General features: G+C 47.8%; 1 protein-coding gene across 1 annotated transcript in view; it reads left to right on the forward strand.

Annotated features, from left to right (window-relative positions):
* Positions 1–6: 6 nt before the first annotated feature.
* Positions 7–13,810, forward strand: part of LOC112076318 (NACHT, LRR and PYD domains-containing protein 4-like) — a gene marked incomplete at its 5' end in the record, with an annotated part of 17,743 nt that continues 3,939 nt past the window's right edge. Inside the window, 11 exons of the mRNA XM_070441263.1 lie at positions 7–32; positions 116–289; positions 568–741; positions 821–994; positions 1,541–1,714; positions 2,219–2,265; positions 2,402–2,951; positions 10,240–10,331; positions 10,959–10,996; positions 11,388–11,452; positions 13,760–13,806. Of these exons, the coding sequence (XP_070297364.1) occupies positions 7–32; positions 116–289; positions 568–741; positions 821–994; positions 1,541–1,714; positions 2,219–2,265; positions 2,402–2,951; positions 10,240–10,331; positions 10,959–10,996; positions 11,388–11,452; positions 13,760–13,806 (1,561 nt within the window). The remainder of the gene's footprint in view (positions 33–115; positions 290–567; positions 742–820; positions 995–1,540; positions 1,715–2,218; positions 2,266–2,401; positions 2,952–10,239; positions 10,332–10,958; positions 10,997–11,387; positions 11,453–13,759; positions 13,807–13,810) is intronic.

Here is a 13,810-nt window from a genome sequence, read left to right on the forward strand (position 1 = left end):
CTGCCGGTAGTGAAAACCTGCAAGAGAGCACTGTAAGTTCTGTTATTGAGTTGATGTTTACAGTATCATTATAATGAAGGATTTGCATATCTAACAGATTATCTCCTCTCTCCAGACTGGATGGCTGTGAACTCACATATGAATCCTGTGAGACTCTGGCCTCAGCTCTGCAGACACCAAACTCCCCCCTGAGAGAACTGGACCTCAGCAACAATGACCTGGAAGACAGAGGAGTGGAGCTGCTCTGTGATGGACTAACCAGTCCATTCCGCAACATACAGACACTAGTGTGAGTTAACTATCTTCAGTATCCACTGTCTTTATAGTGTTTATATATTTGTAGTAATTATGTGTTATTATGTTTTTAACATTATTTGAACATCTTGGTAAATATGCAGAAACATACGTAGATGTGATAAATATATGAAACTAAGGTAAAATATCTTGAGTGAGTTAGTATGTTTTTAACATAGTCTAATCATGTCCTTTTGTTATTGTCTTAATGCATCTTATTATTATTAAAGCTTTGCATATTTAACAGTGTATCGACATATCTCCTCTCTCCAGACTAGCTGGCTGTGAACTCACATATGAATCCTGTGAGACTCTGGCCTCAGCTCTGCAGACACCAAACTCCCCCCTGAGAGAACTGGACCTCAGCTACAATGACCTGGGAGACAGAGGAGTGGAGCTGCTCTTTGTTGGACTAACCAGTCCACTCTGCAACATACAGACACTTGTGTGAGTTAAATATCTTGACAATTAGTTATTATGTGGATGTTTTAAACATGTGTTAATCATGTGCTCTTCTGCCCTCTAGTCTTGGTCAGTGTGGTCTGACAGAGGGTTGCTGTTCAAATCTTGCCTCAGTCCTGAGTTCACCCAACTCACAACTGAAACAACTGGAGCTGAGAGACAATGACCTGCAAGACTCAGGAGTTACACTGCTGTCTGCTGGACTGGAGAATCCAGACTGTAAACTACACACAATGGGGTAAGTACAGCTGTTTCAGTCAGGTCTGTACTGAGCTGAGTTACACTGCTGTCTGCTGGACTGGAGGATCCAGACTGTAAACTACACACAATGGGGTAAGTCCAGCTGTTTCAGTCAGGTCGGTACTGAGCTGAGTTACACTGCTGTCTGCTGGACTGAAGGATCCAGACTGTAAACTACACACACTGGGGTAAGTCCAGCTGTTTCAGTCAGGTCGGTACTGAGCTGAGTTACACTGCTGTCTGCTGGACTGAAGGATCCAGACTGTAAATTACACACACATGGGTAAGTGCAGCTGTTTCAGTCAGGTCGGTACTGAGCTGAGTTACACTGCTGTCTGCTGGACTGAAGGATCCAGACTGTAAATTACACACACTGGGCTAAGTCCAGCTGTTTCAGTCAGGTCGGTACCGAGCTTAGTAAAACAAATAGTCTGAAAATCTGATGTTTCATCACAATGTTTGTGTCATGGACAAATGTATGGGTTTCCTACAAGATGATTGACACCAGTACATCAACCTAGACAGATGTTGTGTCTCTCTGTAGGCTGTCTGGCTGTCTGGTCACAGAGGAGGGCTGTGCTGCTCTGTCTTCAGCTCTGAGGTCAAACCCCTCCCACCTGAAGGAGCTGAACCTGAGCTACAATCACCCAGGAGACTCTGCAGGGGGACTGCTTTCAGCTGCTCTGGTGGATCCCACATATAAACTGATGAAGCTGAAGTAAGTCACAATAGATGTCCTAATAGTGTGAGCAGCGGTTGTGTCATATGTTGTGTAGTAGGGTCAGTAACATGAGGACATGAGGCGAGAATTAAGGGGAAGTTTACTCAGCAGGCGAGCACTCCAACACAGCATACATCATCACCACATGAATACTTCCTCTGATATTCTGTTGGAATTGTACTCCGTTCTGTATGCAGTAGGTAGGATAGAATACCTGTATGTCTCTAGTAATGAATTGTACTCCATTCTGTATGCAGTAGGTAGGATAGAATACCTGTATGTCTCTAGTAATGAATTGTACTCCGTTCTGTATGCAGTAGTAGGATAGAATACCTGTATGTCTCTAGTAATGAATTGTACTCGTTCTGTATGCAGTAGGTAGGATAGAAAAAACCTGTATGTCTCTAGTAATGAACTTGGATAGTGCACCAGAACACAACAATATGGTTTAAATGTTGACTGCTTTATTAGGTCTTTGTCAGCAACCTGTTTCTCCTACAGTGTGGATCATGGTGGAGAGTGCAGGCTGAAATCAGGGCTGAGGAAATGTAAGTCTCTTCAATCCTAATTAACTGCATATTCAGAACTATAGTAACATAGTAACTAATCAATATTTGTTCTGTACCTACAAAACAACATTTTATATGAAGATGTGGTTTGATTAAACTCTCCCTTTGTGTACAGATGCCTGTCATCTCACCCTGGACCCAAATACAGCAAACCCACACCTGGTACTGTCTGAGGGGAACAGGAAGGTGACACGGGTGGTGGAGGACCAGCATTATGAAGACCATCCTGACAGATTTGACTATCTTTACCAAGTTCTCTGCAGACAAGGCTTATCTGGGTGTCGTTATTACTGGGAGGTGGAGAGGGATGGTGACATGGCTGACATTGGTGTGGTGTACGAAGGACTGAAGAGGAAGGGACGGTTGTATGACAATTGGATTGGCGATAATAGGAAGTCCTGGTGTTTATTCTGCTCTCATAGAGGTTATGACTTTTTCCATGCTGGAGTCTGTAGCAGAATCCTCCCTGGTTCTGTTTCTAACAGAGTTGGAGTGTATCTGGACTGGCCAGCTGGTACTTTGACCTTCTATAGTGTGTCCTCCTCTGGTACACTGACACACCTTTACACAAGACACACCACATTCACTGAACCCCTCTATCCTGGGTTTTGGGTTTACTCCTCCTCAGTGACCCTGTGTCAGATAGATGACCAACACATTCAGAGGTGAGTCGTAACAATGTTTCATCATTTGTTTCCCTCTGGAATCATTCCTACAATTACATTATTATTGATGTGTTTTAATAACCCCCTATTCGGGCTCCCGAGTGGCGCAGGGGTCTACGGCATTGCATCACAGTGCTAGAGGCGTCACTACTAGCGACTCCTTGTGGCGGCCGGGCACATGCACAGGTTTAGCAGGCAGTGTGTCAAGAAGCAGTGCGTCTTGGCAGGGTCGTGTTTCGGAGGACGCATGGCTCTCGACCTTCACCTCTCCCGAGTCCGTACGGGAGTTGCAGCGATGGGACAAGACTGTAAAACTACCAATTGGGGAGAAGAAGGGGTAAAAAGTACCAATAAAAAATAAATCCCCATCAATCGTCTATCAGTTTACGATAGAATTTTCTGTTTCAATCCGCTGTGACAGGTGGCAGAGCTAGTCAGTTAGATTAGTAGTAGTGACGGTCTGCGCCAGAAAGTATATATACACTGGAAAGGGGAGAGGTTAGTGGAGGAGTGGCGGAGCGAGTTCTGGGCCATCTCTGCCCAGGGCACGAACGCTGCCCACTCCCCCTGCCYGTCCTGGCAATAGGACCTCAGAAACCTACCCACATCCTGGATAACTCTCTCCACCTGCCCGTAACTCTCGGGGTGAAAACCTGATGTAAGGTTAACCGAGACCCCCAGACGTTCCATGAACGCCCTCCAGACCCTTGACGTGAACTGGGGACCTCGATTAGATACTATATCCTCAGGCACCCCGTAGTGCCGGAAGACGTGTGTAAACAGGGCCTCCACAGTCCGTAGGGCCGTAGGGAGACCGGGCAAAGGGAGGAGACGACAGGACTTAGAAAAACGATCCACAACGACCAGGATCGTGGTGTTACCCTGTGAAGGAGGAACATCAGTCAGGAAATCTACCGACAGGCGCGACCACGGCCGTTGTGGAATGGGTAAGGGTTGTAACTTACCTCTGGGCAGATGCCTAGGAGCCTTGCACTGGGCGCACACCGAGCAGGAGGAAACATAAACCCTCACGTCCTTAGCTAAAGTGAGCCACCAGTACTTCCCACTAAGACAGCCCACCGTCTGACCGATACCAGGATGACCAGAGGACGTGTGGGCCCAATAGATCAGCCGGTCGTGGACAGCAGACGGAACATACAGATGCCCAGCTGGACATTGGAGGGGAGTGGGCTCTGTATGTAACGCCCGCTCGATGTCTGCATCCAGCTCCCACACTACCGGTGCCACCAGGCAAGAGGCCGGGAGTATGGGAGTGTGATCCATGGGCCGCTCCTCTGTGTCATACATCCGGGACAGTGRGTCTGCCTTCGCGTTCTGGGAATCTGGTCTGTAGGATAGGGTGAAAACAAAACGGGTAAAAAACATGGCCCACCTTGCCTGGCGAGGATTCAGTCTCCTCGCCGCCCAGATTTACTCCAGATTGCGGTGGTCAATCCAGATGAGGAAAGGATGTTTAGCCCCCTCAAGCCAATGTCTCTATGCCTTCAAGGCCTTGACGACAGCCAACAACTCCCGGTCCCCCACATCATAATTTCGCTCCGCCGGGCTGAGCTTCTTCGAAAAGAAGGCCCAAGGGCGGAGCTTTGGTGGCGTACCCGAGCGCTGAGAGAGCACGGCTTCTATCCCAGCCTCGGACGCGTCCACCTCCACTATGAACGCCAAAGAGGGATCTGGAGGAGCCAGCACGGGAGCCGAGGTAAACAGAGCTCTCAGCTGACCAAAAGCCCTGTCCGCCTCAGCTGACCACTGCAAACGCACCGGTCCCCCCCTTCAGCAGTGAGGTAATGGGAGCCGCTACCTGACCAAACCCCCGGATAAACCTCCGGTAGTAGTTGGCAAACCCTAGAAACCGCTGCACTTCCTTTACCGTGGTGGGAGTCGGCCAATTACGCACGACTGAAATGCGGTCACTCTCCATCTCCACCCCTGAAGTGGAAATGCGGTACCCTAGGAAGGAGACGGACTGTTGGAAAAACATACATTTCTCAGCCTTGACATACAGGTCCTGCTCCAACAGTCGACCAAGCACCCTGCGCACCAGGGACACATGCTCGGCGCGTGTAGCGGAGTATATCAGAATGTCGAGGATATACACCACTACARCCTGCCCGGAAAATCTCGTCTACAAAGGCCTGGAAGACTGATGGCGCATTCATCAACCCGTACGGCATGACGAGGTACTCATAGTGCCCTGAGGTGGTACTAAATGCRGTCTTCCACTCGTCCCCCTCCCGGATACGCACCAGGTTGTAAGCGCTCCTGAGATCCAATTTTGTGAAGAAGCGCGCCCCGTGCATTGACTCGATCGCACTGGCGATGAGAGGCAGCGGGTAGCTGTACCTCACAGTGATCTGATTTATCCCTCGGTAGTCAATACACGGGCGCAGACCTCCATCCTTCTTCTTCACAAAAAATTAAATCGAGGAGGCAGGTGAAGTGGAGGGCCGAATGTACCCTTACTCCAGAGATTCGGAGACATATGTTTCCATAGCCGCCGTCTCCTCTTGCGACAGGGGATACACGTGACTCCTGGGAAGTGCTGCGTCTACTAGGAGATTTATCGCACAATCCCTCCCGTCGATGGGGTGGTAATTGAGTCGCCTTCTTTTTACAGAAGGCGAGACCCTACTGCGTCACCATGTCTAGTGGAGCTTCGGCCTCCCTAATCAGCCCTGACCCTAATGGTCGACTATCTAGAGCGTGCACAGGGAAGGGCATATCCACAGGAACAATGGGGATCCCTAAACTATGGGGAAATGATCTGTCAATAAAATTCCCAGCTGCGCCTGAATCTACGAACGCCTTATGCTGGGAATGCGGGGGAAAATCTGTAAAATTAATAAACAAAAACATGTGAGCAACAGGGGGCTCTGGGTGAGCCTGGTGCCGACTCACCTGGGGTGAACCGAGAGTGCCCTGCCTGCTGCCTCGACTCCCAGAGGAACCGCCCCAGCACCGACCGGCAGTGTGCCCTCTGCGGCCACAGATGGTGCATGGACCGGCCCCTCCTCTGGTCGCCCTAAGCGCAGCACCTCCCAGCTCCATGGGCGTCGGAGCAGTGGTGCTGGGGGATGGAACCGACAGACCCCGATCTGGACGTCCGCGGGTAGCCAGCAGGTTATCCAACCGGATGGACAGGTCCACCAGCTGGTCAAAGGTGAGAGTGGTGTCCCTGCAGGCCAACTCCCGACGGACATCCTCGCGTAAACTACAACGGTATTGAATGATCAGGGCCCTGTCGTTCCATCCCGCGCCGGCGGCCAGGGTCCGAAAGTCCAAGGCGAACTCCTGTGCGCTCCTCGTCCCCTGCCTAAGGTGGACTAGACGTTCACCCTCAGGCGGGTGGTCGAAAACTGCCCGGAAGCGGCGGGTGAAATCCTCAAATTGGTCCAACAACGCCTCTCCTRCCTCCCATACGGCGTTGACCCAATCCAGGGTTTTCCCTGAGAGACAGGAAACGAGGGCGGACACGGTCTCACGGCCCGAAGGAGCCGGGTGGACGGTTGCCAGGTATAGCTCCAGCTGTAGTAGGAACCCCTGACATCCCGCAGCCGTCCCATCATACTCCCTCGGAAGAGCGAGCTGAATCCCACTGGGACCGGGTGAAGGAGGGGTGAGTAGTGATGGTGCTGGTGGAGGCGCTGGAGGAACTCCTCTTCTCTCCCAACGATCCATAGGGGGGTGTCCCCTAATAGGGGGGTGTCTGCTCCTGCTGACTCCATATGGTTTGGTGTGTGATTCTGTCAGGTTGGTGGGTGTAGCTGGTGTATAAAGTCAGGCGCAGAAGAGCAGAGATGAGTGAAACAACGCATTTTACTTGACAGCACAAAGTAAACAATTTACAAAGTGCAAAAAGAACGGTTGCCACAAAGCATGGGTGATAAACAGCACCCGGTACAAACCAGCCGGAACATACCAACCTTGAACAAATAACAATCACACACAAAGACATGGGGGAAACAGAGGGTTAAATACATGACCAGTAATTGGTAAATGAAAACCAGGTGTGTGGGAAAACGAGACAAAACAAATGGAAAATGAGAAATGGATCGGCGATGGCTAGAAGACCAGTGACGTCGACCGCCGAACAAGAAGAGGCATCAACTTCGGCCGAAGTCATGACAGATTAGTAGTAGTGGTGTGTTTTAATGGGTTCTGTTGGACCTACAGACAGTTAGATTAGAAGTAGTGGTGTGTTTTAATGTGTTCTGTTGTACCTACAGACAGTTAGATTAGTAGATTTATTTTATTGATGTTCATCACTGGAAGACACAGTACAGAACAGTCTTTAGTAGAACATCACTGGAGGACACAGTACAGAACAGTCTACAGGAGAGCATCACCGGAGGACACAGTACAGAACAGTCTTCAGTAGAGCATCACCGGAGGACACAGTACAGAACAGGCTTCAGTAGAGCATCACTGGAGGACACAGTACAGAACAGTCTTCAGTAGAGCATCACCGGAGGACACAGTACAGAACAGTCTACAGTAGAGCATCACCGGAGGACACAGTACAGAACAGTCTTCAGTGGGAGCATCACCGGAGGACACAGTACAGAACAGTCTACAGTAGAGCATCACCGGAGGACACAGTACAGAACAGTCTTCAGTGGAGCATCACCGGAGGACACAGTACAGAACAGTCTACAGTAGAGCATCACCGGAGGACACAGTACGAAACCGTCTACAGTAGAGCATCACTGGAGGACACAGTACAGAACAGTCTTCAGTAGAGCATCACTGGAGGACACAGCCCGAAAACAGTCTACAGTAGAGCATCACTGGAGGACACAGTACAGAACAGTCTACAGTAGAGCATCACTGGAGGACACAGCACAGAACAGTCTACAGTAGAGCATCACTGGAGGACACAGTACAGAACCGTCTACAGTAGAGCATCACTGGAGGACACAGTACAGTACAGTCTTCAGTAGAAGAAGGCTAACATCTCTAGGGGGGAATGTATGATGAGATCTCTAACATCTCTAGGGGGGAATGTAACTCATGATACCTGTGACTCTACATCTCTAGGGGAATGTAACTCATGATACCTGGTGACTTCACATCTCTAGGGGGGAATGTAACTCATGATACCTGGTGACTTCACATCCTAGGGGGGTTTAACTCATGATACCTGGTGACTTCACATCTCTAGGGGGGAATGTAACTCATGATACCTGGTGGACTTCACATCTCTAGGGGGGAATGTAACTCATGATACCTGGTGGACTTCACATCTCTAGGGGGAATGTAACTCATGATACCTGGTGACTTCACATCTCTAGGGGGAATGTAACTCATGACACCTGCGTGAATTCACATCTCTAGGGGGGAATGTAACTCATGATACCTGGTGACTTCACATCTCTAGTGGGGTTTAACTCATGATACCTGGTGACTTCACATCTCTAGGGGGAATGTAACTCATGATACCTGGTGAATTCACATCTCTAGGGGGAAATGTACCTCAGGATACCTGGTGATTCACATCTCTAGGGGGAAATGTAACTCATGATACCTGGTGACTTCACATCTCTAGGGGGGAATGTAACTCATGATACCTGGTGACTTCACATCTCTAGGGGGGAATGTAACTCATGATACCTGGTGACTTCACATCTCTAGGGGGAATGTAACTCATGATACCTGGTGACTTCAATCTCTAGGGGGAATGTAACTCATGATACCTGGTGACTTCACATCTCTAGGGGGAATGTAACTCATGATACCTGGTGACTTCACATCTCTAGGGGGTGTAACTCATGATACCTGGTGACTTCACATCTCTAGGGGGGAATGTAACTCATGATACCTGGTGACTCACATCTCTAGGGAAGTACCTCAGATACCTGGACATCACATCCTAGGGAAGTAATCGATACTGTGACCACATCTCAGGGATGTAACTCATGATACCTGGTGACTTCACATCTCTAGGGGGGAATGTACCTCATGATACCTGGTGACTTCACATCTCTAGGGGGGAATGTAACTCATATACCTGGTGACTTCACATCTCTAGGGGGGAATGTACCTCATGATACCTGGTGACTTCACATCTCTAGGGGGGAATGTAACTCATGATACCTGGTGACTTCACATCTCTAGGGGGGAATGTACCTCATGATACCTGGTGACATCACATCTCTAGGGGGAATGTAACTCATGATACCTGGTGACTTCACATCTCTAGGGGGACTGTAACTCATGATACCTGGTGACTTCACATCTCTAGGGGGGAATGTAACTCATGATACCTGGTGACTTCACACTCTAGGGGGTATGTAACTCATGATACCTGGTGATATCACACCTCTAGGGGGGAATGTAACTCATGATACCTGGTGACTTCACACCTCTAGGGGGAATGTAACTCATGATACCTGGTGACTTCACATCTCTAGGGGGGAATGTAACTCATGATACCTAGTGACTTCACATCTCTAGGGGAATGTAACTCATGATACCTGTGACGTCACATCTCTAGGGGGGAATGTAACTCATGATACCTGGTGACTTCACATCTCTAGGGGGGAATGTAACTCATGATACCTGGTGACATCACATCTCTAGGGGGTATGTAACTCATGATACCTAGTGACTTCACATCTCTAGGGGGAATGTAACTCATGATACCTGGTGACGTCACATCTCTAGGGGGGAATGTAACTCGTGATACCTGGTGACTTCACATCTCTAGGGGGGAATGTAACTCATGATACCTGGTGACTTCACAATCTCTAGGGGGGTATGTAACTGATGATACCTGGTGACTTCAGATTTCTAGGGCCTTTCATCAAGATAAACAATGTCACTTGTAATGTCACCATCAGTATTGACTTTATGGAAGTTGACAGTGTTTGCAATGCACCCTACATAGGGAGCTGTTCTGTCACCGTTTATACACTTGTTGTATTTATGCACCCTTTGTATTGCATATGAAGACTGTATGTATGCTATATAAAGCCTTTATAAGTTGTATTTAGTTTAATCACAGTCTATCCTTCTGCTTTACCAACACCAGAGACCATGATGGAGAGTGTTGTATCAAGCCTGGACCTGAGGACACCAGAGACCATGGTGGAGAGTGTTGGATCAAACCTGGACCTGAGGACACCAGAGACCATGGTGGAGAGTGTTGTATCAAGCCTGGACCTGAAGACACCAGAGACCATGGTGGAGAGTGTTGGATCAAACCTGGACCTGAGGACACCAGAGACCATGGTGGAGAGTGTTGATCAAGCCTGGACCTGAGGACAACCAGAGACCATGGTGGAGAGTGTTGGGACAAGCCTGGACCTGAGGACACCAGAGACCACGGTGGAGAGTGTTGGATCAAGTCTGGACCTGAGAAATGTGAGTGTTAACTGCTTTAATTGTTTTTTTAAATCAAAATACGGTTGAAAGCATTCATTATACTTGAGTCCCAGACAAGGACACAATCATGATCTATTTTGGTCAAAACAAACTTAAAGGTTAGAGTCATCGATATGACTTAGTTGCACAAAGTAAACGGCATAGTGGGTCAATTTCCACAACAACTAAGAACGTTGGAACGCAAGCGCTAAACTTCTCTGTTTTAGTCCCGTGGCTTAACACGCTGTAAAAAAAATGAAGAGAACCCTTGCCACATTGGCAGATACTGTGTGTGACTGTGTGAGAGAGAAGTCAGCATCTTGCTCATCACAATATCTGTTGGTGCTGCTCCTACATCATCATTTAGCTGACTCTACCTCTAAGCTCTCATCCTAGGATCTACCAGAAATCAGACCCCCAACATCTACAAAACATGGACCAGAACGATGTTGTTTCCTGCTTCCACAAACAATTAATTAATATAACACTAATGTCAGATTAGGGTATGCTAATGAGTGTACATTCTGAGACAGTTCCTCACTTATATTCATTTTTATTACAAGTCTGTTTAATAATTATTAATTCAATATTACATTGTCAATTTTAAACAACTACTTTTGACTTCAGGGATTCCTCAGAGCTGTAAGACTTGTGACCATGTTGAGGTAAGTCATAATGTAATTCTTACTTTTACATACCTGCAGGAGGTCACATCTCAAAGCCAGGTGTGTAGTGACCAACCATTCATACTGGGATAGAGACAGTCCTGTGTTCTGCTTGTAGGCATGCAGGATTTTAGCTGTTGTCACCTTTGTTCATTAAACAGTGTAATCAATATATCACCAGCATTCCATGTAACATTGAATAAATACATTAGATAAATGACTGTTTATTTTATGGGCCAGTTTCCCGGACACAGATTAAGCCTAGTCCTGGACCTTAAAGAACTTTCTATTGAAACTTCCATTGAGCATGCTTTTTAGTCCAGCACTAGACTCAATCTGTGTCCAGGAAACAGGCCCCATATGTATTACTGACATGCTTGTCCTTGTTCAGGACTCCACACACTGGCTTCAGATTGAACCCTTGACTTCCACTGTCCAGGGAGTGACAATGTTCAGGTAAAATAACTACTTTTAACATTTCATTCCACTTCAAATCAAATTTTATTCGTCACATGCGCCGAATACAACAGTGAAATGCTTACTTACAAGCCCTTAACCAACAGTGCAGTTTAAAAAATATATGGAATAAGAGCTATAAGTAACAAGTAATTAAAGAGCAGCAGTAAAAAAAAATATATATATATACAGGTGGGTGCCGGTACAGAGTCAATGTGCGATGGCACCGGTTAGTTGAGGTAGTATGTACATGTATGTAGAGTTATTAAAGTGACTATGCATAGATAACAGAGTGGCAGTGGTATGCAAATAGTCCAGGTAGCTATTTGACTAGATGTTCAGGAGTCGTATGGCTTGGGGGTAGAAGCTGTTCAGAAGCCTCTTGGACCTAGACTTGGCGCTCTGGTACTGCTTGCCGTGTGGTAGCAGAGAGAACAGTCTATGACTAGGGTGGCTGGAGTCCTTGACAATTTTTAGGGCCTTCCTCTGACACCGCCTGGTATAGAGGTCCTGAATGGTAGGAAGCTTGGCCCCACTGATGTACTGGGCCGTTCGCACTACCCTCTTTAGTGCCTTGCGGTCGGAGTCCGTGCAGTTGCCATACCAGGCAGTGATGGAACCAGGCAGGATGCTCTCGATGGTGCAGCTGTAGAACCTTTTGAGGATCTCAGGGCCCATGCCAAATCTTTTCAGTCTCCTGAGGGGGAATAGGTTTATGAGAATGGGGGCGTGCTCAGTCCTCTTTTTCCTGTAGTCCACAGTCATCTCCTTTGTCTTGATCACGTTAAGGGAGAAGTTGTTTTCCTGGCACCACACGGCCGTGTCTCTGACCTCCTCCCTATAGGCTGTCTCGTTGTTGTCAGGTCTCTGACATCCTCCCTATAGGCTGTCTCGTTGTTGTCAGGTCTCTGACCTCCTCCCTATAGGCTGTCTCGTTGTTGCCATGTCTCTGACCTCCTCCCTATAGGCTGTCTCGTTGTTGTCTGTGATCAGGCCTACCACTGTTGTGTCATCTGCAAATTTAAGGATGGTGTTGGAGTCGTGCCTGGCCGTGCAGTCATGAGTGAACAGGGACTACAGGAGGGGGCTGAGCACGCACCCCTGAGGGGCTCCTGTGTTGATGATCAGCGTGGCGGATGTGTTGTTACCTACCCTTACCACCTGGGGGCGGCCCATCAGGAAGTCCAGGATCCAGTCTGTGCTAGCAAAACAATCCTGTAGCTTAGCTTCATCTGACCACTTTTTATTGATCTAGTCACTGGTGCTTCTTGCTTTAATTTTTGCTTGTAAGCAGGAATCAGGAGGATAGAGTTGTGGTCAGATTTACCAAATGGAGGGTGAGGCAGAGCTTTGTATGTGTCTTTGTGTGTAGAGTATAGGTGGTCCAGAGTTATTTTCCCTCTGGTTGCYCATTTAACATGCTGAAAGAAACTGATTTAAGTTTCTCTGCATTAAAGTCCCCGGCTACTAGGAGCGCCACCTCTGGGTGAGCGTTTTCTTGTTTGCTTATGGCGTAATACAGCTCATTCAATGCTGTCTTAGTGCCAGACTCTGACTGTGGTGATATGTAAACAGCTACAAAGAAATCAGATGAAAACTCTCGGTAGGTAATGTGGTCTACGGCTTATCATGAGAAACTCTACCTCAGGCAAACAATGGCTCGAGACTTCCTTAGATATCGTGCAGCAGCTGTTGTTTACAAAAATACATACACTACCGCCCCTTGTCTTACCAGACGTTGCTGTTCTATCCTGCCGGTACATCGTATAACCAGCCAGCTGTATGTTGATGTTGTAGTCATTCAGCCACGTTTCCGTGAAGCATAAGATGTTACCGTTTTTAAATGTCCCGTTGGTAGTTTCATCTTAAACGTAACTCGTCGATTTTATTGTCCAAAGATTGCATATTTGCTAGCAGAATTGAGGGAAATGGAGGTTTATTCGATTGCCTTCGACTTCTCAGCAGGCAGCTCGCTCTCCGGCCTCTCTTTCTCCGTGAAAGAAGAAAAAGGATTCTGCTTGTCCGTGGTGAGTAATCGCAGTCCTGATGTCTAGATGTTATTTTCGGTCATAAGAGTAGCAGCAACATTATGTACAAGATGCGTAAAAAACTACGTTACAAACAACGCAGATAAACGAACAAAGAAACACAATCGGTTGGGGGCCCGAAAAACGTCTGCCATCTTCTCCGGTGCCGTCTTACTTACACCTGCTACTGTATTTCCCCATTACCTTTGGGAATAGTCTTCTAATCAACCTCTCCATTTGACCATTGACCCTCTCTACCATATCTTGTTGATGCCCTCAGACACAGGACACCCAAAGGGAGTTATGAGTGCACAGTGTCTGGGCTCCGCTG

This window comes from Salvelinus sp. IW2-2015, unplaced genomic scaffold (assembly GCF_002910315.2).
Source record: "Salvelinus sp. IW2-2015 unplaced genomic scaffold, ASM291031v2 Un_scaffold3690, whole genome shotgun sequence".
Taxonomy (NCBI): Eukaryota; Metazoa; Chordata; class Actinopteri; order Salmoniformes; family Salmonidae; genus Salvelinus; species Salvelinus sp. IW2-2015.